Raw genomic sequence first — 23,698 nt, 5'->3', positions numbered from 1 at the left:
CGTTTTTAAATCATGCCTGCGCTTGAACGCGGAGCGTGCTGTTTGTGGAGTAGACATGTGTTTGCTTTGGGGTGGGAGCTGATGAAATGGCTGAGCCGCCGTCTGTGAGGCCAAAGTTCAGGGATGCAGGAGGTGCAGGTGCCTGTAGGGAGATGGGAGAGTTTGAGAAAGGGGAGGATGAATGAAATCTGTTATCCCTTGGGCACCGGAGGGAGAAAGCTCTGTACACCTTCTGTGGGTCGCTGCTCATTCCTTCAGAACAAGAGTCAGGTAGCATCTTCAAGGCTAACAAAATTAGCAAGAGGGGATGAGCTTTCGTGAGTCCCTGTTCGCTAAAGAATCTGAAGAAGAGAGCAGGGACTCCTGGAAACTCCTCCCCTGCCACTAATTTTGTTTTTCAAGGTGCCACTGGACTCTTGCTCTTTTCTACCCCTCTTAGAATAATGAATGCTCCTTCAGGTAGCAAAAAGCAGGGTATAAAAACCAGCTCCTCCTCTTCTATTCTAACAGGGGGCATGTTGAGTCCATTCAGAATTGACGAAGAAGTTGGTTTTTATATGCCACTTTTCTCTACCCAAAGGAGGCTCAAAGCGGTTTAAATTCGCCTTCCCTTTCCTCTCCCCACAACAGACACCCTGTGGGGTGGGTGAGGCTGAGAGAGCCCTGATATCACTGCTCCATCACAGCAGGGCTGTGGCAAGCCCAAGGTCACCCAGCTGGCTGCATGTGGGGGAGCGCAGAATCGAATCTGGCATGTCAGATTAGAAGTCCACACTCCTCAGCACTACACCAAACTGGATCTTGGGATATTATTATTGGGGGGGGGGGGCTTGCTTGCATTTTGATTTTCCTACCGACCCACAGCATTCCGAGAGGCCGATTACAAAACTAGACCAGCTTTTATTATTCAGCCGGCAATGGAACGCTCCTTTCCCCCCCAAAGCCTTGCGTTTGACCGAGCACTGTCTAGACCCCTGAGATTGATCCAGCCCCTGGCCGCCTCTCATTTGGCCAGCTTCTTCTCCTTCTCCTTGGCTTTCTCGATCTTCTTCTCCTGGCTCCTGATCATTGAAGACATGGCTGGAGGGAGCAAAGAAAGAAAAAAGGTTATTATGATTAATTGTATTTAGTAATTGCTGCTCTCCGGCTGGCCACCTGGCCGCCCGCCGTTTAACAACAGGTAAAATACAGTACGGTAGAAAAGACTAATACAGTAGTCCATAGAATCATAGAGTTGGGACCTCCTGGGTCATCTAGTCCAACCCCCTGAACTATGCAGGACACTCACAACCCTCTCGCTCATCCACTGTCACCTGCCACCCCCTTGAACCTTCACAGAATCAGCCTGTCCGTCAGATGGCTATTCAGCCTCTGTTTAAAAATCTCCAAAGATGGAGAACCCACCACCTCCCGAGGAAGCCTGTTCCACTGAGGAACCGCTCTGACTGTCAGGAACTTCTTCCAGATATGGAAAGTGACAACTAGGAAGACAGCAACGTGTGTGAAAACCCAGGGCAAGTCGGGACGTTTTCAGCTGCTGGCGCTTTTAGGCGGCACACCTTGGTTTTCCATATGTAGCGTCTCCACCAGATTTTGCAGGCTCTCCATTTTGTTCTGTAATTTCCGGCATGCGCTCCCACCGACTTCCACGGCCTGCGTGGCTGCGGACAAAGCAGTCGATTGAATGGTTCCGAGGCGGAGGCAGAGCTGAGCGTACAAAGCGGGGGTGCATGTCCAAGACAGGGAGGCATGTCCATGTTCAGATAACAGAATCATAGAGGTGGAAGGGACCTCCTTGGTCACCTAGTCCAACCCCCTGCACTATGCAGGACACAACCCTCTCGCTCATCCACTGTCACCTGCCACCCCCTTGAACCTTCACAGAATCAGCCTCTCCGTCAGATGGCGATCCAGCCTCTGTTTACAAATCTCCCAAGATGGAGAATCCCGCAGCTCCCGAGGAAGCCTGTAACACTGAGAAACCGCTCTAATTGTCAGGAACATCTTCCGGAGGTTAAGATGGAATTTAGAATCATGGAATCACAGAGTTGGAAGGGACCTCATGGGTCATCTAGTCCAACCCCCTGCACTATGCAGGACACTCACAACCCTATCGCTCATCCACTGTCACCTGCCACCCCCTTGAGCCTTCACAGAATCAGCCTCTCTGTCAGATGGTGCCTCTGTTTACAAATCTCCAGAGGGAGAACCATGGTAGCCTCTTAAATACTTGAAGATGGTTGTCAAATCCCCTCAGTCGTCTCCTCTAAACAGACCAAGCTCCCCCAACCTTTCCTCGTAAGTCTTTGTCGCCAAGATGCCGAAATTTCAGAAATAGGAGCAAGTGTGCCACGTCACAGAAACACAGCTTTCTGTTTCCAAGGAGGTTCTCAGGCCTACCCTCAAAAAATAAAATTATACTTACCCACTCTGGCTGTGAAGGCAGAACCTGTTTGAAAACAAACCCAAGACTTTGTTTTTGAGGGAGAAAAGGACAATACTAACATAGCATTCACATCAGCATGAATTGCCATTTCCACGGTTGTGCATGCAGGCCAAACTTACAGTTCATTCCTTCATTCGCCTTTATTGGCATTCCAGAATAACATCAAATTGCTCACCCCCCAATAGAAAACCTCCACTGAAAAACAGCAATGGTTTCTCTGCTCGTAACAATAAGGACAGTAGCGATGACATGGCTGAATGGAACTTAAACAGAAGATGGAAGTTTTAAAAAGTTTTAATGTTAATTATTTGCATGATTCTGTTACCATTGATGTACACCACCTTGACCCTGCAGGAGAGGGCAGTGTACAACATGAATGAATGAATGAATGAATGAATGAATGAATGAATGAATGAATGAATGAATGAATGAATGAAATAATAAAAAAACTCAGCTCAACTCTCAAGTGGATCCACCCCAATTGTCAGGAGATGAGGTGGACAATAAGGTAAAGGTAAAGGTATCCCCTGTGCAAGCAACGGGTCATGTCTGACCCTTGGGGTGACGCCCTCTAGTGTTTTCATGGCAGACTCAATACGGGGTGGTTTGCCAGTGCCTTCCCCAGTCGTTACCGTTTACCCCCCAGCAAGCTGGGTACTCATTTTACCGACCTCGGAAGGATGGAAGGCTGAGTCAACCTTGAGCCGGCTGCTGGGACTGAACTCCCAGCCTCATGGACAGACAGTTTCAGACAGCATTTCTGCTGCCTTACTACCCTGTGCCACAAGAGGCTCTGAGGTGGACAATAAACGTAATTATAAAAATAAAATCAATAAAACACACAGCTTTTGGGACATGATGCTACAGAGCTTTTGAGCACTCCCCAAAATCCAAACGGTGGTCGTGTCCAGCGCGTGACCGAGGATTCCCATGGCCACCCAGCCGAGGGCTGGTCCAGCAGGAAACTGGAATAGTTTCACTCTCCCTTGCAGCTGCAGAGGTCTGGGAAGGTCACCTGCCACCGTCCTGGGGGTCTATGGGTGCTCCAATTATGACCTGCCTAGGGAGAGACACCTACTTCTACAGCCGGGCGAGGCTTCTGGGGAGCTGCCCTTCTTCAGCGACGAACGATGGTCCAAGGAGGGCCCGGAAACCTTCAGGTCATCCAACGGGGCAGTTAACAACGTGTGGACAGGGGACCGCTCTTTGAACCTCTCCTCTGGAGACCGTTTCCTTGAAGTGGCATACCGAGGAGTGGAGGTGAAAATCGTACGAGTCACTGGATGCGGTCGATAAAAGAAGATAAGTTTCAAAAACGGAAATCGAGTTGTTGAAGGAGGAACTTCAACAAACGTTTTGAAGTGTTTTGCGATTGTCCCCCTTACCGAGGATATACCCCGCTTTTCACTGCCCAAGGAGTCGCAAAGCGGCTTACAATCACCTTCCCTTCTTCGCCCCTCAATAGAACTGTGAGGTGGGTGAGGGTGAAAGTACTGCTCTGCCTTGTCGGGGGACGGTGCTGGCAACCTCTGGTGATACCGGTGGCTCGGTGGCCTGTGGCCTCTGCCATTGTGCCTACAGTGCCAGCTCCCCCATCAGATGATCGGGCACCCTTCCGCTGAGAGTGGCACAGTTTACTGATCTTCTGGCATGAACCCCCAGTGGATTGTCTGGTGGCCTTGGCTGGAAGCGGCCCATCTCATGGGCGTCACTGGCTTTTGGGACCTTACTCGGCCTGGGTCTTGCTGTGCATGTAGCCTTGGACCTAGGCCGGTGCCCCCCACCCCCAGGTTGTTATGTGGGTGGGTGGTTATTTCAACTTTCCTTCCCAGTCCCCTTCCATGGTGGTGCAGGGAGGGGGCTCGCCACCTGGTATTTCTACCTTGGGGCTCAGACTCTCAACATTGGTGCCAGGAATGGGCTGGGGGAAGGGGTTTGCCCCCCTCCCCTCCAGGCAACAATGGGAGTGCCTGCCCAGCACTTCCCCACTGGCTCTCCTGTCCACCAGTTGTGTCTGTAGTTCTGCCGAGGACTGAGCTTGAGGTCCAAAGCCCAGAAACAGACCCATGTGCAGCTAGATCCCGTCTGCCGGATCCAGTCAGTTTAAGCTGAATCTGACCAGCAGTGCTTGCTGGTGGGAAGATCTATTGTGGGGCTTCTGTATATAACTTGGGGTTGGTTGTGGGTTTCTTTGGCTCCGATTTTGCTTCTTTGTACCATCGTGCTGGGGTTACAGTAAAGAACTGAAATGAACTCCCCATGTCCTGGTCTCTGAAGCCACAGGTCTAACACAACCCAGGCAGGTTTTCCTCTGCACCTCCTCCAGCCCACAGCGGGGACACACCAACTTGGAGCATACCAGCTGCCGTCTTTTATAAGGTTTGTATCTCCGGTACTGGGCATTCTGTGTTAGGGCACACCTAGATCGGCCGAATCGCATTTTACGCCAGATCCGGCCCTCTTAACAAATGAGATCGACATCTCTGCGTCGAACGTGACCGTCACAAAACTCACCGCCGGATGGGAAAGCGGAGGAGCTATCCAGATCTTCGAGGTCTGCGGTTCGCAACAACGAAGGTTCCCTGCGGGTGGACACAAAAAGAGTTGCCGTTCCGTGGTTCGAGAGACACGCAGGAGGCCAGTGCATAAGGAATTGGCCAGTGCATTGTGGAATTGTTTTAAGCACAGAATTGACGCCTGTTAAAAAGCAAGCTGAGCTTTTCCCGCTCATTTTGTCCCACCACAGCCTCCATACTGCAGCCCTGGTTTTCAGAGGCACGACATGACGCCAGAGGCACGACATGATGTTCTATTCCCCTAGGTTCTTAACCTTCCCCTACACACTTTTCCAAACTTTCTGGAAAAGGTTCCCTCCCCTACAGCCTAGCTGCTTTCCCCGGTCCCAGACCCACTAGTGGATGATGGGGACCCCTCCCCCCCGATCCTCCCATGGAGAGCTCATTTGGGGGGGGGGCACTCTGTCCCTTGCCTGTTTTTAAAAACAGGCTTCCCCACTTGAATAAAACCGTGTTGTTCTGAGGTGCCACTGGACTCAGATTTTGTTCTGCCACACATTTTGTTAGTTGTCCAAAGTGAGGGAATCAGGAGTACCTCCCAAAGCAATCTTATTCCTTCTGGGAAAAGTTTTTCCTTCCTAGAAATACGTGTGTGATTTTTAAAAGGAGCAGCAAACACACAAGGCCCAGGGATTGCACAAGGGCATTTGATTCTCACCTGCTGAAAGTGTCTTGCCCTAGGGTGACATCAGTTGATAAATCTCTGCTCGGGACGTCCCTGTGTGGAAACGCAGAGTACCTTTAAAGGCAGAGTACCATTAAAGCTGTAGAGAAAATTGGCACAAGAAACCTACATGCAAACAAGGCTAACAGGAACACCAGCAGCACCCAAACTGAGATTCCCTTGGATTTCCCATCCTAAACAGAATAGAATTGCTGTGTGATGGACAGCACTTTTTAAAAGCTTACAAGTGCTGTGTAAACAGGTTAATGGGAGCGTGAAGGGATAATTCTTCAAAGAGCCAGAGAGCGTTGAGCGACAAGCTGTTTCAAGGAATCTGATTGGCTAGCATCAGATGAGTCAAAAAAGACTTCTGAACTGGCTGCTGAGGAGGATTCAGCCGTGACTGAGACCAGTTTAATTCAGACGGAGAACTGGGGGAGGCTGGCAAGGGCGAGTGGATAGTTAGGTGAAGACTCCCCCCGGTGGGATTTCAGCTCAGGAAAAAAGGCACAGGGGGAAACAGGAGCCCCTCTTCCCTACCCCACCCCACCCACTGAGGTCTGGAGCAGAACTGGGCCACTATGGGTGTAGTTCCTTGCAGCTACCGTGCAGCTGTGGGGAAAACCAGGATGGGAAACTAACCTTTACTTATTAAAAAAATACTGTGTATTTTGGCCCCCACCTACTCAAGTTGCTGCAAACTTCCTCTTATAATTACACACAGTGAAGGGAACTGGGGGGGGGGGGAGCTAGAAGGAATTTTGGAGGGGCTGTGATAGGCACACACACCACCTGGTGGCAAAGACTGGAACAGCATTTTGAGCAACGGTGAAACCAAAGTCATTTGAAGTGGTGGTGGGGCGTGCCCTTGGGTCACAGCTGACTTATGGCAACCCTGCAAGGTTTTTAAGGTAAGAGCCATTTAGAAATAGCTTGCCATGGCCTGCCTCTGCAGAGCAACCCCATATTTCCCTGATTATCTCCCATCCAAGCACTAACCTGCTTGGCTTCTGAGATCTGACAAGATCAGACTAGCCTGGACCATCTTGCACATAAATATACACACAGGATAAAAGTGTAAACTAGACAACTCATTGCCTTAAACCCAGCTACATTTCAGAAGGCTGACCACAAAAACAAGAATTTGCGGTCCCCGCTAGCTGTTTTCTCACCTGCTATAAGCGTCATGTGACCTTTTTATTTATTTTATCATGGAGAGGTCTCTGAGTGAGGGGGGGGGCAGCAAACAATCAGGCCACAGGTAACATTCCTAGCGGGATCCACTCCAAAGAGTCATGGAGTTACTCACTTGAAATACACTTTTAAAAAAAGGTCGCCAAGTTTTTAACCTAGAAAGGTGCCTCACTGTACTGTAATACACTCAGAAATGTGGGTGACGCTGGTGGCCAAATCTTCACCAGCGAGCAGTTGAACAATTCTCGTGTCACTGAGAGCCAGCATGGTGTATTAGTAAAGAGCAGCAGAGCAGCCAGCTGAGTGACCGTGGACTAGTCACAGTTCTCTTACAGCTGTTCTCCCAGCAGTTCTCTCAGAGCTCCCTCAGCCTCCTTCATAGGGGATCTATTGTGGGGCGAGGAAGGGAAAAGTGCTTGTAAGCTGCTTCGGGACTCCCTTCAGATAGTGAAAAGCAAGGTATTAAAAAAACAGCTCTTCTTCTTCATGGGCTGGAATCAAATGCTGACGTCGGTCCACCCGACCGGCACACATGTGCCACCAGTATAGACCGGCTGTTTGGCATAGGGAAAATGAGACCTGGCCTTCTCCCTCTCCGCTCCAACACGGACATGAGTGGAATCGCATCCTTGCAGTCTTGTTCATTGCACGTGCCAGCTGGCTGCTATGACCGGGCAACTTTTGCTATATAAACTAATACCCGTCTCACACACACACACACACACACCCGCCTTACAGGGTATTGCTTGCCGTCCCCATCAGCAAGTCGCTCTCGCTGTCGCATTCTCTCCTGGGAAGCATGGCGGAGGGGATTTCGTCAATCGTGCTTCGCAGTTCTTGGAGAAGGTGCTTCAAGTCGCACAAGGGGTCCTCCCTCGTCGAGCTGGGCCTGGAGGACAGCTGGGGGGGAACGGGGGTTTTCAAAATGAAATCAACACAGGACTTGTGCCCCTGTCCAGCCACCCTAGCATGGGTTGGTTTCATTTTCTGGATGGCATCAGGAGATGAGTTAGAAACACTTGTTTTGGACTCCCCCCCCCCTCCACTACACACGTAAGAATTAAGCTGAGGTCTGCAGGAAACACATGACTCTTGCTTACAAACACTTGAGGCTGCCTGATCCCACAGCAGACCCTTGGTCCATCAAAGTCAGCGTTGTCTCTTCAGACTGGCAGTGGCTCGCCAGGGGTTAAGGCTGTCACCTGGGTGTCGTCTGCACAGAGCTTTTGATCCACTCCCAGTTCAAATGAATCCCTCCCGTCTACACTGAATTCAAATGAATCCCTCCCGTCGACACCCCCATGGACACTGAATTCAATTTCCATTTTGAATTTGGGCGCTTTAAATTTTCCTGCCGCCACATGCATGATTGATCCGGAGTGACCCTGCCTTTCCCCTGCAATATCCAGAAGTGGATATAACCCTCGATATTTGATGCTTTAGGCCAGTGGTTCTCAACCTTCCTAATGCCGTGACCCTTTAATACAGTTCCTCAGGTTGTGGTGACCCCCAACCATAGAATTATGCAAGGGTTCTTTCACAGAAATTAAACCGAAACTGACCAATGGCATGAAGATCCATGGTTCATGATTGTATATCAATTGGATTTTTTTCCGGGGTTTCTCAGTTCAGTTCTCCCTCTTGTCCCACCATGCCAATCTCGCTCTTTTCCGCTGCTCCAGACAGACGAACGCTCTATCTCATGCTATCTTCACAAGGCTGTTGTGTGCATGGCACCCCTCCCCACCAAGCTGCTTGCCCTGCAGTGACCCCTGTGAAAGGGTCGTTCGACCCCCAAAAGGGGTCCCGACCCCCAGGCTGAGAACCACTGCTTTAGGCTGATACCGCATTGAGCAGGGGGTTGGACTAGATGGCCTGTCTGTGCTCTTCCCACTCTATGCTTCTAGGATTCTGTGCCTTGAATCAAATAGGTCACATGTACCCACATTCCAGTAATACGATATACACTCTCATGACAGCTAAATTCAGAATACCAGCTGCCTAACGTGCTGGCCTGATCTCGTCAGGCCTTGAAAGCCAAGTTCCCACTGGGATGGGAGAAGCCCAGGTTTGGTATGCAGAGGCAGGTGCCGGCACGCCTGTTTCTTCTCTTATTCCGACAGTCCTATGGGGGTCGCCACACGTCGGCTGCAACTTGGTGGCCCTTGATGGACACCCTTTAGGGTTGTTTGCTGTCCCAAGCACCTCCCGAGGGAGAGACTTACAAGATTCATGTGGCCGGCAAAGGCCTGGGAGGCCGGAGCGCTGCACGGGTGGGAGGCAGGCAATGTCGAGTGGCGCATCTTCATGCAAGAAGAGCCCAGTTTATAGCCGGGCCCCTGCAGCTCCTGTGGAAGAAGGAACTGGTGAGCTGAAGGAAGAAGATTGCTGTTTTGTTTTTTTTAAGTCTGAGGCTACAATAAAAATAAATAAATAAATCCTGAATGGAAGGTAGCCAGGGAGAGATGGGATCAACGATACCACCCAGCTGGGTGTAGTAGTTAATAGTGGCAGCTTCTAATCTGGCGAGCCAGGTTTGATTCCCCGCTCCTCCACATGCAACCAGGTGGGTGGCCTTGGGCTAGTCACAGTTCTGGTAGTGCTGTTCGGACTGAGCTCTCTCTTCCCCACCTACCTCACAGGGTGCCTGTTGGGCGAAGAGGAAGGGAAGGTGATCGTAAGACACTCTGAGACTCCTTTGGGTAGTGAAATGCAGATTATAAAAAACAACTCCTCTACTTGTTGTAGATTGAAACATTAAAGCCTGTCTGTTATCTACTTACCTATTAATCTACCTACCAGCCTACCCACCCACCTACCTATTATCTATCTATCCACCTGCCTACCTATTACCTATTTTCCAGCCATTCAGTCGTGACTGACTCTTGGTGATCCTACGGCTCAGCTCTCTCCATGTCTTCTGATCTTGCCCCGCTTTTTTGAGCTGAATAATGCTCCGGCCGGTGTCCATTTTGATTGTGTCTAACCACTGTATTCTTGGCCAGCCTGGTTTCCCTTCCCCAGTCTTAGCATAATTGCTCTCTCCAATGAGTTGGATCGCATGATATGGCCAAAGTAAATGAGCCGGAGTTTCGTGATTTTGCCTTCCAGTGATATATCAGGCTTTACGCTTTATTTTCTACCTACCTTAGTTCAGCAGTGGAATAGGCTGCCTAAGGAGGTGGTGAGCTCCCCCTCACTGGCAGTGTTCAAGCAAAGGTTGGATACACACTTTTCTTGGATGCTTTAGGATGCTTTGGGCTGATCCTGCGTTGAGCAGGGGGTTGGACTAGATGGCCTGTATGGCCCCTTCCAACTCTATGATTCTATGATTCTATCTACCTCCCCATCTACCTACCTATCTTATCTACTCACCTAAAAATAGTTTTGTTGGGATCACTGCTATAATTGGCCAGCAAGAGTTGCTGGGGGTTACTCCTAAAGGTGCTGTGAGGATAAAATGGGAGAGACTGATGTGTCGGTCACCCTGAGCTCCTTAGAAAGAAGAACTGAAAACGAAGGATCAAGCATCATTTGCACAATTTATTTTATTTATGTTCTAGCTTTCTCCCTAATGGGGACCAAAACAAGTTGCATCTGTCTCCTCTCCTCTGTTTTAATCTTCACAACAACCTTGGGAGGTAGGCCAGGCACAGAGAGCATGAATGGCCATGATCACCCATCAAGTTCCTAGGGCCAAGTAGGGATTCAGCCTGAGTTTCCGTGATCCTGGACCTCCGCCCCAAGGTCCAGCCATGACAGCATCTCTTAGTGCTCTGAGCCCACTTGGGTGGAGCAGAAGACCTACCTTGACATCCAAAGCATGCTGAAGTTTGCAGCGCATCAACTCCTGCTCCTGCCGCTGCATGATGCACTGGCATTCTGCAAACTGCATAGATGCCTGCATGGAAGGAAAGTTGAGATGATTAAACTTTGCAACAGGGTTAAGTTGCAGCAGCAATGTTTTTGAGATGTAGAGAGCTCCACAGTGAAAGGCGATGAAGCTTATGGGAAACCAATGGACTTCCAGGAAACCCAGAGCAGGGGTAGTCAACCTGTGGCCCTCCAGATGTCCATGGACTACAATTCCCATGAGCCCCTGCCAGCATTTGCTGGCAGGGACTCATGGGAATTATAGTCCATGAGCATCTGGAGGACCACAGGTTGACTACCGTTGACCTAAAGTCTAAGAGAACAGCACTATCAGGGCTGTGACAAGCCCAAGGTCATCCAACTGGCTGCATGTGGAGGAGTGAGGAATCAAACCTGGCTCGGCAGATTAGAAGCCGCTGCTCTTAACCACTACACCACTGAGCCTCCACCTCGCAGGTCTGCCTGCCCAAGCACTGTCCTGCCTGCGGGGGACACACTGAGGATTTAGTGGTTTTTAAAAATCACTCGAGCCCTTTCCCTTGTGCAAATGACCTGTCTGAGGATAGGGCCGGGCCCAGAAAGAAACGGAAAGACAGACAGACAGATGACCTTATCGAGGGCCGCCTCCATGGTCGCCAGTTTCTCCTTCATGCGCTTTTCTTGGGACCGCAAGATCTCCAGCTCCCCCATCATTTTGTTGTTCAAAGAGGCCAGGCAGCTCAGCTCCTGACTCAGCTTGTTCCTCTCTTCTTTCAGGTAATGCTTCTCCTGTGGAGGCCAAGGTGGAAAGTGCCAAACGTGAATCGGCAGAGAATCTGCAAATAACTTGAACGTGAGACAAACTCTGGGCCAAGGTGAAACGTGCAATTTTTGACCGGTGAATCAAGAGGAATACCTTGGAGAGCACATATTTGACATGTGCTCCAACAGCTACGCTGGCTCCCAGTTGAGTTCTGGGTCAGGTTTAAGGTACTGGTACTTGTCCATAAGGCCATCCGACATCTGGGTCCTGCGTATCTCAGAGACGGCCTCTCTATCTAGAACAGTGGCTCTCAACCTTCCTAATGCCGCGACCCTTTACTACGGTTCCTCATGTTGTGGTGACCCCCAACCATAAAATTATGCAAGGGTTCTTTCACAGGAGTTAAACCGAAACTGACCCATGGCGTGAAGATCCATAGTTCATGATTGTTCATAAATTGGTTCTTTTTGGGGGTTTCTCAGTTCAGTTCTACCTCTTGTCCCACCATGCCGATCTCGCTATTTCCTGCTGCTCCAGACAGACGAACGCTCTATCTCGATCTAACCCGCAAGGCTGTTGTGTAGATGGCGCCCCCCCGCCAAGCAGCTCGCCTTGCCACAACCCCTGCAAAAGGGTTGCTCGACCCCAAAAGGGTTGCTCGACCCCCAGGTTGAGAACCACTGATCTATAACCACCGCTCCCCCTCCCAAGATTGTTCCATTCTTCGAATACCAACCAGCTGGTGGTCCCTGGCCTCAAAGTGCCCCTGCCATGCTGTTAGGGCAAGCTTAATAATGAAGGCTGCTTCCACAGGGCGACTGTTCTCCACAGTCCTCTCGTGGTCATTGCAAATGTGGACACATTTACTCACAGATCAGCCATGTGACATGTTCCACCCATGTTTTCCCAGACAGCCTCCTCCATGGCCATTATCTCCCACTCCACCAGCCGGATTTGGGGGCTTTATTTTTTTAAAAAAGGAACCTGCTGTATCAGTATGGCACTGTAACAATGGGGGTGGGGGAACCGGACGACAGCGGCCTCCAGGAAATATGCGCCTCGCCAGCACTCTGACTGCAGCGTTTCCCTAAGAACGGTGTCAAACCCAGTTTGGAAAAGACTGGGGCGAAGCAGGGGGAAGACACAGATAGGGGGCAATTAGAGGGAGATGCTGCGTGGATGTTGACCTCCCCCCTCCCCTGGCCAAACTGGAGCCAACCCTCAGGAATGACCAAACTGCGGCTCTCCAGAGGTCCATGAACTACAATTCCCATGAGCCCCCTTCAGCGTGTGGGGGCTCCAGGGGTAGTCAACCTGTGGTCCTCCAGATGTCCATGGACTACAATTCCCATGAGCCTTGCTGGCAGGGGCTCATGGGAATTGTAGTCCATGGACATCTGGAGGACCACAGGTTGACTACCTCTGCTGTAGTCCATGGGCCTCTGAAGACCGCCGTTTGGCCAGCCCTGGGTCTATGTGGGAAGGAGCTAGGTTAGGCCCTTCAGCTGTCTTGACCTTCGTCGCGTTGGTCATGGCTTCCTCCAAGAACTTGATCTTGCTCTGCAAAGCATCGATCTGTCCTCGCTTGGCTGTGATCTGCTTCTGCATCCCCATGGCAACCTTCATGGCTGTAAAAGACACGATTCCCAAAGCGTTAGCGGCACCTCCGTTTTGGTTAGGATCTTGAGAAACCCTTTGCAGGTCATGGCTGGGCTTGAGGGTCAGCAAGACTTACGTGACATGAGCTGTCACAGGGGTGGCCAAACTGTGGACTACAATTGCCATGACCCCCTGCCAGCAAGAGCTGGCAGCTCTAGTGTGCGTCAGTTTCTTTATTATTTTTTTTATTATTATTATTATTAGATTTATATCCCGCCACTCCCTTGCGGCTCGTGGCGGGTTACAATATCCCAAAATCCCCATTAAAACCCCGTTAAAACAATAATGCTGCCAATATGAGGACATGATAAAAGAGGACATGATTAAAGAGGACATGATAGCCCTCTTTAAGTATTTGAAAGGTTGTCACTTGTAGGAGGGCAGGATGCTGTTTCTGCTGGCTGCAGAGGAGAGGACATGCAGTAATGGGTTTAAACTTCAAGTACAACGATATAGGCTAGATATCAGGAAAAAGTTTTCACAGTCAGAGTAGTTCAGCAGTGGAACAGGCTGCCTAAGGAGGTGGTGAGCTCCCCCTCACTGGCAGTCTTCAAGCAAAGGTTGGATACACACTTTTCTTGGATGCTTTAGGATGCTTAGGGCTGATCCTGCGTTGAGCAGGGGGTTGGACTAGATGGCCTGCATGGCCCCTTCCAACTCTATGATTCTATGATTCTACGATATTACTGGCATGGCAAGAATGGCAGCTCAACTCCCCCCCCTCCCACTACTAGCGGGTGAAGAGGAGGTCCTGATGATGTTTTGCTTCGGGTCCGGAACCCAAGTCCCCTTCTTGTGCTTTCATGCATGCACAAAAGATAGTGACACACAAACAAGAACTTTTTAGCAGCCATGGAGAAGGGGACTTACATTTGATAAACAGTTCCATTCTTATTTATCTTGTTATATTCATGGAGAATAAATTGAATTTTTAAAATTCCCACTAGCTGCATTCTTTACGGTTTCGTGCGTGTTCAGGATTAGACCTCTAATTCAGGGTTAAAAAGGTAAAGGTATCCCCTGTGCAAGCACCGGGTCATGTCTGACCCTTGGGGTGACACCCTCCAGCGTTTTCATGGCAGACTCAATACGGGGTGGTTTGCCAGTGCCTTCCCCAGTCATTACCGTTTGCCCCCCAGCAAGCTGGGTACTCATTTTACCGACCTTGGAAGGATGGAAGGCTGAGTCAACCTTGAGCCGGCTGCTGGGATTGAACTCCCAGCCTCATGGGCAGAGGTTCAGACTGCATGTCTGCTGCCTTACCACTCTGCGCCACAAGAGGCTCCTTTTTCAGGGTTAGAAAGCCAGAATCAAAAAGAACGGTGAAACCAAATTGCCTACGTTCCTCTCCTTCCCTTCTTGCAAACCAAACCAGATCTTAATGCTCCCGGGGTTACCGTGGCCGTCGGAGCCTTCCATGGTCTTCAGCGTGGCCCTGGTCTGCTCCAGCTCGATCTGAGCCGATTTGAGCTGCATGCGCAGCTTGGCGACGGCCGTCTCCAGATCTTCGCTTTTCAGCCGGTAGTCGTTCTTCACGATGTCGGATTCCTCTGCAAGGCATCGGAGAGAGAACCGGGTCACTGCGCTGCGGGCCGAATGTGCTCCTGGGAGAAGCGGCACGCCGTCAAGACGCATCTGTCATAGCCCGGTTGGGGGCCGAGCGGCCGGACAGGGCGGTACCGGGAGCGAGCCAGAATTGGAGATGGGCAAGAGGGGAAATGGCCAAGAAGGCACGTGAGATTGGGCATTAGGCATCGGGAGCATTCAGCAGGCCGAGGAAGGCCTTTAAGAGAGAGGAGCAGAGATCGATGGATTGACAGACAGGTAGGTAGACAGGTAGGTAGGCAGGTAGGTAGGCGGACGGATGGACAGACAGATAGATTAATTAATTCCTGGGGACGTTGGGCCAGTGCCCGGCATCCCAAGACCATAAAGACAGTAAATAACACGAGAACAAAGAAGGGGAACACCCGATTGGATGTGCTTTACCTGCAATCGCAGCCAGCTCAAGTCGACTAGATTTCACTTTGTTCACCAGCTCCTCCCGTTCCAGCATCATCTCCTTGACGGTTCGAAGCCTCTCTGCGTTGAGGTTCATCAGTTTCACTTTCTCCAGCTCCATCTCACTCAGGCTGGCCTCGAGTTCGTGAATCCGGCTGTCTTTCTTGTCCTGAGCGAGCTACGGAAGCAAACCCATCCTTGTTTGGTGTCGTGGTTTGGTGCAGTGGTTAGGAGTATGGACTTCTAATCTGGCATGCCAGGTTTGATTCTGCGCTCCCCCACATGCAACCAGCTGGGTGACCTTGGGCTCGCCACGGCACTGATAAAACTGTTCTGACTGGGCAGCGGCTTACAGTCGCCTTCCCATTCCTCTCCCCACAACAGACACCCTGTGGGGTGGGTGAGGCTGAGAGAGCCCTGATATCACTGCTCGGTCAGAACAGTTTTATCAGTGCTGTGGCGAGCCCAAGGTCACCCAGCTGGTTGAATGTGGGGGAGTGCAGAATCGAACCTGTCATGCCAGATTAGAAGTCCGCACTCCTAACCACTACACCAAACTGGCCCCTTCCAACTCTATGATCAGGCCAATGGCCCATCCAGCCCAGTACTCTATATCAGGTTAGTCAACCTGTGGTCCCCCAGATGTCCATGGACTACAATTCCCATGATCCCCCTGCCAGCAAATGCTGGCAGGGGGCTCATGGGAATTGTAGTCCATGGACATCTGGAGGACCACAGGTTGACTAACCTGATATAGAGTACTGGGCTAGATGGGCCATTGGCCTGATCCCACATGAATGATCTTTTGTTCTTATATCAAACAGACCAATTATATATACTAAGTTATCAGCAATGGACTTGATGCTGCTTGATCGGTAAGAGAGGTCTGGCTTTGACAAGAGAAGTACATATTACATATATTTAAATCCCCCTCCCCAAATCTTGTCTTTCCCCCCCGTAGCTTCAGAATTTCTGGGAATGTCCGACCCCCTTCCCCCAAAAGGAAGGTCAAGGGAGAGAGACCAAAAGCATGCCAACCTTAAGTTCTTGGAACTCCTGCTTCTTCTCACTGATTTCTTTCAGAAGCTGAGATTTCTCCATCTCCATGGCGCCGGCTGACCGGCCGTGCTGGCTCACGATCTGAGTCATGTTGTCGATTTGCTTCCGCAAGATCTCGATGACCTTCTCCTTCTCTTTCACCTGCAGCCGGAAGGCCTCGCAGTCGGCCTGTGCGCTCCGCAGCTGATCCCCTTCGGCCTTCATCTGCTCCAGCTCATGCAGCCGGCTGTCCACCCGTCCCCGGAGCTTCTGGATTTCTCTGTTGGTCAGCTCAATCGTCCTCTCTTTCTCTTGTACGCACGCCGTCAGGTCGGCCACCTGCCTCTCTGCCGACTCCAGGCTGATCTTCTTCTCCGTCAGCTCCTCGACGACTTTCCGGAGCATATCCTTGGTGGACTCTTGCTGAGCACTCATGCTGGCCAGCTTCTCTAGGCTTTCGTTCTTCTCTTGGAATGCAGACATCTGGAAAGGAAGCTATTGTTTGCCAATTGTTTCCACACTACTATCAGGGGTAGGTTGATATTTGGCCTATCAAGCCGGGGCAGAGAACTTCTGTTGGAATTGCAATCAGCAAGTAATTTGGTGAAGTCAGCCATGAAGGGCTGTTGTTAAACTGCCTAAACAGTTAAAAGCTGCATAAGCGTGCTCACTAGTGATGCCAGGTGGCTAGTACTGGGAATTAATGCAAAGGTAATTGCATCTAAACATCCGGAAGAAGTTCCTGACAGCCAGAGCGGTTCCTCAGCGGAACAGGCTTCCTCGGGAGATGGTGGGTTCCCCATCTTTGGGAATTTTTTAAACAGAGGCTGGAGAGCCAACTGACGGAGAGGTTGATTCTGGGAAGGCTCAAGGGGGTGGCAGGTGACAGTGGATGAGCGAGAGGGTTGTGAGTGTCCTGCATAGTGCAGGGGGTTGGACTCGATGACCCAGGAGGTCCCTTCCAACTCTATTAGTCTATGGAAGGGAGTGCCTGTTAACAGAGCATGTGACGTGTTGGGCAGGAATCCCGTGCATGCATCAACTCAAAAAGGGGGTTCTCAGCTAGAATGAAAATATCCGACGACTGGCCAGTGCAAGCACAGTCCCCCTTGTGGCCCTGCACAAGAAGGTGGAAGATGAACCAGAACTGCAACACATTAAGACAGAGTCAAGGAAGTAGCAACCATTTATATAGGAAACTGGCTGCTGACTTAGAGCAACCCCATAGGATTTTCAAGGCAAGAGCCAGACTGTCTGTTCACCTTGGAAACTGGTGACCAGGACTAAGCTACCCAATAGGAAGGGCAATCCCAGCACCTCTTGAATGCTGACTAATCTTCAACAATGAATCCATCATGGCACATCCTTGTGAGATTTGCCTCTAGGTGCCGGGGTCACCCCAGCCGGATTCACACAGCCACTGCGCATGGGACAACTCTGTCGTCTTCAGCTCAAGCCGTGCAGACAGGGTTCGGCAGGTGCTACAGCTCACGGCCCTTTCCCCAAGCATTTGTTCAGACTTATGGCAGTCAGAAATGGTCCCATCCCTCAACAAAACGACAGGTGCTGCATTTCCCCCCCTCCCTTGCACTGGCCACATTCTTCTGCTGAACACCTGAGAATGCACTTTGAATGAGAGCCAGGCAACACGGAAAGTAGCGGCTTTTGAACAATATTTCACAATGTGGGTTCCGTATTGGGCATTCTTATATACAATATGTCAGTTAGACTAGAGCATCATAAACTTGTTTATAGACTGTTTTATGTATTGTTCTTTGTTCCTATGTAAACCGCCCTGAGCCTTCGGGGAGGGCGGTATATAAATATAATAAATAAACAAACAAATAAATAAATGTCTAGATTTTTTTACCACCTAATAAGCCCTAATATTATATATTTCTCTACTGTACAAGTACATTTACTGGACTACAGTGGAAGACCTCTTAGGGGTCAAAACACGTCTGGGTTTTGATCCTTATATGTTCCATGTATTGATGTTGATGTACAACTGAGATTTTATCAGTGTTTTTAAACTTTTATTATGTGCACATAATTATAACGAATTATAATTAATCCAAATATGAATATTTGGATTTTAAACTAAAACAATTTTTTTGCAGGCCAACTTTAGGTTTCCAACTTGTCTTGCCAGGTTGGGTTTTTGTTTCCCTTTTTGGTTGTTTGCTGTATTTATCAAAACCAGCCAAAGGCCTTGAATTTCACAGTTATTATGGAGCTCCCAGACCTGAACTGTACAGCAATACTGCCTCCTGCAGGTCATGGGTGGAATAACAGCAGAATGCTCATTGATGTACTTCCAAGATACCTTCTGGAATGTGCATGGCACAGAGGTGGACATTATGTGGAGAAATTGTCCCTAGACTTTATTCCTTGCCCCAGGCTTCTGTTGCCTTGCACCTCTCCGAGTTGTGGAAGGGGAGAATTTTATGTTTAAAAAGCAGCATCACAGACGGCGCTAATTCAATTCTGGTAAAAACCAGCCAGCGACATAGGGTAGCTCTAGGAATTGGCAGAAAGTGGTAAAACCACAGAGTCACCACCGATTCCTAGAGTTACCTTATGTCACTTATAGCTTTTTACTAGGACCACATCCAGCGAGACAGCCCCCTCATATGCCCTTCCTTCATTAAGACCTATGGGTTGAGCGCCTCTGAGCACAATTAACTGCTCAGTTTTGGAGATGACCTATGTCTCCAAGGTTCAGTTGTGGGGGAGCTCTGATCTGACTCCTAGCATTTTGCAGAAGCAGTAGGATGCACGTTTCCTATCGGTGACCTTCCTATTGCTCTTGGCTTCCTCCGCCTTTCCTGACCTGGCGTTCCATTTGCTCCTGGTACTCCATCTTCACGGAACTGACGATGGACTCCAAGCGCTGCAGCTCCATGTTCTTGCTGTCCAGTTCCCTCCGCAAATGGTCGATGGTGATGCTGCTGCCTGTGTCCCGATCCCACAGCCGCTTGTTCTGCTCTTTCTCCAGCTTCAGCTCCGTGTCTTTCCTGTGCAGCTCGCTCTGTGTGCAACACAGACTCATTGCGAGGGGGGGAAGTCGCCGGAAGGAGGCAACGGTCGCAGCTAGACCAGCCGTTCTCAACAAAGTCCAGGGTCTTTCTTATCCAGAGGCAGGCAATGGGAAACCACCTTGGAACGTCTCGCTAGGAAACCGCAGCTGCCCCCCCTACTGTCCCAAGATCCCTCACCACCACCCCTACTGCCCCAAATTTCCTCACTGACCCCCTACTGACCCCAGATTCCTCACAACCCCCTGGATCCTTCCACTGCCCCCCCAGGAGGGGGCGTACTGCCCACTTTGGGACCCCCTAACTTACAGGAATGCAGCATCACTGGAAAGCCCTGCGATGCTTTAGACCAGGGGTGGCCAAGGTGTGGCTCTCCAGAGGTCCATAGACTACATTTATCATGAGCCCCTGCTGGCATGTAAATGTAGTCCGTGGACCTCTGGAGAGCCACAGTTTGGCCACCCCTGCCTCAGACGAAGACCTTAGACACTTTAGAGAGAGAAATGCCCCCCTACAACAATATATTATTCTGTTCAAAGAGAACAGGTCTTATCGTCAAAGGAAAATACAGGCTGCAAATAACACCTCTAGGTACAAAATGAAACTGCGGCCCTCCAGATGTCCATGGGCTACAAATCCCATGAGCCCCTGCCAGCAAACGCTCATGGGAATTGTAGTCCATGGACATCTGGAGGGCCGCAGTTTGACTACCCCTATGTAGCCATGTGAACATGTGAACGCATAGTGTGTGTTATGAGAGAAACCCTGGAGAACTCTCCATAGAGGTTCCTGGGACTTTGGTCAAGAGCATCTTAGAAAGGTCATGGAAGGGAGCCCAAAGGGGGCCTCCTGACACTGAGTCCCTTATCTGCAATAAGGAGACTGGCCCGCATTACAAGGATGTTGTACTCGTTGGTGGTAAATTATTCTTGGGGGTGGGGAGAACTGAAAGCGACTTATGCGTATCGACTATTCTTTCTCGCTGTTCCCTACCACCAGCTGCTGAACCTGGTCGTCCAGATTTCCACTTTCCTGGCTGATCTGGTCCCTTTCGCTCTGAGCTTCGGACATCTCGGAATGAACCAGGAGCAGCTGCTTTTCCAGGTCCTCAATCTTGTGGGTAAAGACAGGAATTGAAAAAGAAAGCTGGGTTTATTTATTTATTATTATATTTATATACTGCCCTCTCCAAGGGGCTCAGGGCAGTTTATAGGAAGCAGGAAAAGATACAGATAACATATGGTAACAGGTGATAACAGTAATAACATGATCATAACAATAACATTAGAAAATAGAAATTGCAAGAGCCTCAGCTCAACTCTTACTGGGACCCAGTGGGTAAGGTCGATTAGTGTCAGTCGTAGTGGGGGGGGGGGCTTGGGGGCCAATTGGAAGCGGTGGTTCGGGTCGACCTCAACCAAATGCCTGGCAGAGGAGCTCCCCTTTGCAGGCCCTGTGGAACTGTTTAGGGTCTTGTCAGCGTCTTATTGGGAAGAGCTGGGCTTTGTGAATCTTATGGCTCAGTTTCTAAAGCAGCACGCACCCCCCCCAAAAAAAAAGAACTCGATCCCAAAACAAATATGAACACGGTCTTCTCTGTCTTCTGAGAATCATAGCTTTATTTATGTACTTATTTATTTCTCAAATAAACCCACACACATTTTTGAGCCTTTGTAACATCAGAATTATGTCTGAGAAGGGTTGGGGAAAGGCAGCTAAATATTCAGGAGCTGGAGGGGAGAGAAGAAGACTTACTGGGAGCAGCAGGGAGGCCCATCTGACATGCAGCAACTGTCTAAGTCAGAGGTAGTCAACCTGTGGTCCTCCAGATGTCCATGGACTACAATTCCCATGAGACCCTACCAGCGTTTGTCTCAAATTGGCTGCATAATATCCAAATTTATGGGGGTCCAATATTAATATCACAAGGTGTAATTACTCTGCAGCAGCGATATTAGGGAAATAAGATGGTGAGGGGGGCGGGGATGGGGCTCTTGAGTGTGTTTTAGTACTGTATTTTATTGTGTTTTTTATTATTGTTCTATTTTACTGTGCTGTGTGGCTTTAGTGCTGTGAACTGCCCCGAGCCCATATGGGGAGGGGTGGGATAGAAATTAACAACAGCAACAAAATGTTTAAAAGGTCCTTCTATGCCTGAACAAGAGCCAAACATCCAAGGGCACTGAGGGCTTAGGTCAGGGGTAGTCAACCTGTGGTCCTCCAGATGTCCATGGACTACAATTCCCATGAGCCCCTGCCAGCGTTTGCCAGAATTTTCTGCACTTACCTTGTCTTCAGACATTCTCCTTGTTTCTCGAAGCTCCGAATGCAGCTGGGAAACGGTGTCTTCCAGCTGACCGATCTGCCGCATGTACAGAGAACTCTGGTTCCTTGCTTGCTCTCTACGGGAGGAAAGAATGGAAGGAAAACACAATGAGCACCCTATCAGAAAAACAGAAGGGTAGCACAGAGCTCAGTCACACGGAGGGTTGTCAGTCTGGGTTGGGAAATAACTGGTGATTTTGGGGGTGGAGCCTGAGGAGGGCAAGGGGGGACTTCGGTGGGGTTCAGTGCCAGAGAGTCCCTCCTCCAAAGCAGTGGTTTACTCCTGGGGAACTGTGATCTCTGTCGTCTGGATATCAACTGTAACATTTTTTATTTTATATAGTTTAACGTTTAGATCGCCCTACCCTGCAAGCAGGCCCAAGATGGTGTACAACATATGGATGCTGCAAAATGACATTAGAATCATAGAATCCTAGAGTTGGAAGGGGCCATGCAGGCCATCTAGTCCAACCCCCTGCTCAACACAGGATCAGCCCAAAGCATCCTAAAGCATCCAAGGAAAGTGTGCATCCAACCTTTGCTTGAAGACTGCCAGTGAGGGGGAGCTCACCACCTCCTTAGGCAGCCTATTCCAACTGCTGAACTACTCTGACTGTGAAAAAGTTTTTCCTGATATCTAGCCTATATCGTTGTAGTTTAAGCCCATTACTGCGTGTCTTTTCCTCTGCAGCCAATGGGAACAGCATTCTGCCCTCCTCCAAATGGTCAGCTGGGATGCTGTTGTTATCTCACACACACTCACCTTTTCAAGCGTGGAAACAGGCCTCTGTGTGTGGAAATGGTCATTTCTGTTCATATTATTTGTGTTGTATGGAAATCATTATGAAAACTAAGTTCCATGGATCGTTTCTTTGTTTTATGTGAACCACCCTAAGCCTCAGGGGAGGGTGGTATATAAATATAAAAAATAAATAAATTTCACCACTTGAAAAAACAGGCGGGGTGGTGCACCCCCCGTCCCCTGCATTGCTTGAGAGGTGTTTTTAAACCTCCTTAAAGTCGTGCAGTTGTCCATGGGTCTAGTCCAGGTCTTGTTTAGCTCTCTAAAACTAGGGTTGCCAGCTCTGGTTTGGGGAAGTCCTGTGCGAGCAGGCTCAAAGCGTCTGACAATTGCCTTCCCTTACTCTCCCTGCAAATGCCTGGGATTGAACCAGGGGCCTTATGCATGCAAAGCAGATGCTAGGCTGTGGCGTAATGGCCCTTCCCATGCAGCATTCATTGCTTATTTCTCATTCCACATGGTATTTATAAAAAACAAACAAACCCCAAGGGGTTTAACAAACCCGGAGCCTTGTTTAAACCATTATTGACCGAGAAGATGGGAGGAGCAGTTTGCGTGAGACTCCTGGAGCAGCGCTCCTATGAGACCTACTGAATGATTTCCATCTGGCTTTGGATGTTGGACGCGTGGTTCTGGGAAGCGCTCGTTTTTTCGCTCATTATCTCCATTTCCATTTCGTGTTCGCTGATCAGTCTTTCAAGGCTGTTTTTTTTTCAGAGCAGGGAGAAAGAACAGGAGAACATCAACCGTCAGTGGAAGCAGAAGTCAGGAACCCCCCACGGCAAGGGACTCTTCTACACTCTCCTGTTTTTTTCTCACTGGTGTGCCCCTATTGGTTCGAGTAGTTCTCCTTTTCGGCCAGCGTTTTACTCCCCCTAGTGGTCGCTTCAATGTTACAACACTGTACCTCCAGCAATGTTACAACACTGTACCTCTCTTGGGACCCGCTGGTGGCCAACGCTGATGCCATATTCACCCCAGCTGTGTTTGGCCCACAGGGGGAAGGGTGTTCTTTGACAGCTTCTTTCACACATTGAGGGCCTAGTACTGCCCCAAACATGCAACTCAGTGGCTGGGCCTCCTTCCGCATGAACCACCCCAGCAGCTTTCAGCTGTAGACAACTTCTCCCTTATGGGGAGATGTATACAGCAACCTCCAGTTATACATGGCCTTTGCCTTGTGCGTGGCCTTGCATGCGTGGTGACTCGCCCCCACCCCCAATGATCTGTTTAGCCTTTGAAGTGGCACAGCTTGCTGGTGATCTCTGGCTTGTACCCCCAGCATCGCCACATTCATGGATCACCTTGTGGCCTTTGCCAGAAGTGGCTGTTGCTTCACA

General features: G+C 49.9%; 1 protein-coding gene across 3 annotated transcripts in view; it reads right to left on the bottom strand.

The window, feature by feature from the left end:
* Positions 1–864: 864 nt before the first annotated feature.
* CCDC158 (coiled-coil domain containing 158) overlaps positions 865–23,698 on the bottom strand; it is a 36,303-nt gene continuing 13,469 nt past the window's right edge. The window contains exons 9-26 of one of the 3 annotated variants that reach the window (XM_077301122.1): positions 22,950–23,060; positions 21,519–21,633; positions 20,225–20,344; positions 19,027–19,224; positions 16,194–16,676; positions 15,144–15,333; positions 14,552–14,704; positions 13,011–13,123; positions 11,363–11,521; positions 10,689–10,781; positions 9,106–9,228; positions 7,617–7,780; positions 5,681–5,761; positions 4,961–5,028; positions 3,525–3,725; positions 2,426–2,449; positions 1,560–1,661; positions 865–1,080 (exon numbers count right to left, since the gene is read on the bottom strand). In XM_077301122.1, coding sequence (XP_077157237.1) covers positions 1,004–1,080; positions 1,560–1,661; positions 2,426–2,449; positions 3,525–3,725; positions 4,961–5,028; positions 5,681–5,761; positions 7,617–7,780; positions 9,106–9,228; positions 10,689–10,781; positions 11,363–11,521; positions 13,011–13,123; positions 14,552–14,704; positions 15,144–15,333; positions 16,194–16,676; positions 19,027–19,224; positions 20,225–20,344; positions 21,519–21,633; positions 22,950–23,060 — 2,575 coding nt within the window. In that variant the 3' untranslated portion in view covers positions 865–1,003. The remainder of the gene's footprint in view (positions 1,081–1,559; positions 1,662–2,425; positions 2,450–3,524; positions 3,726–4,960; positions 5,029–5,680; positions 5,762–7,616; positions 7,781–9,105; positions 9,229–10,688; positions 10,782–11,362; positions 11,522–13,010; positions 13,124–14,551; positions 14,705–15,143; positions 15,334–16,193; positions 16,677–19,026; positions 19,225–20,224; positions 20,345–21,518; positions 21,634–22,949; positions 23,061–23,698) is intronic. The other 2 variants (XM_077301123.1, XM_077301124.1) reach the window with 2 other exon arrangements.

This window comes from Paroedura picta, chromosome 10 (genome assembly GCF_049243985.1).
Source record: "Paroedura picta isolate Pp20150507F chromosome 10, Ppicta_v3.0, whole genome shotgun sequence".
Lineage (NCBI taxonomy): Eukaryota > Metazoa > Chordata > Lepidosauria > Squamata > Gekkonidae > Paroedura > Paroedura picta.
The sequence above is the reverse complement of the archived record's forward strand: the minus strand, read 5'-3'. Positions and strand labels throughout refer to the sequence as shown.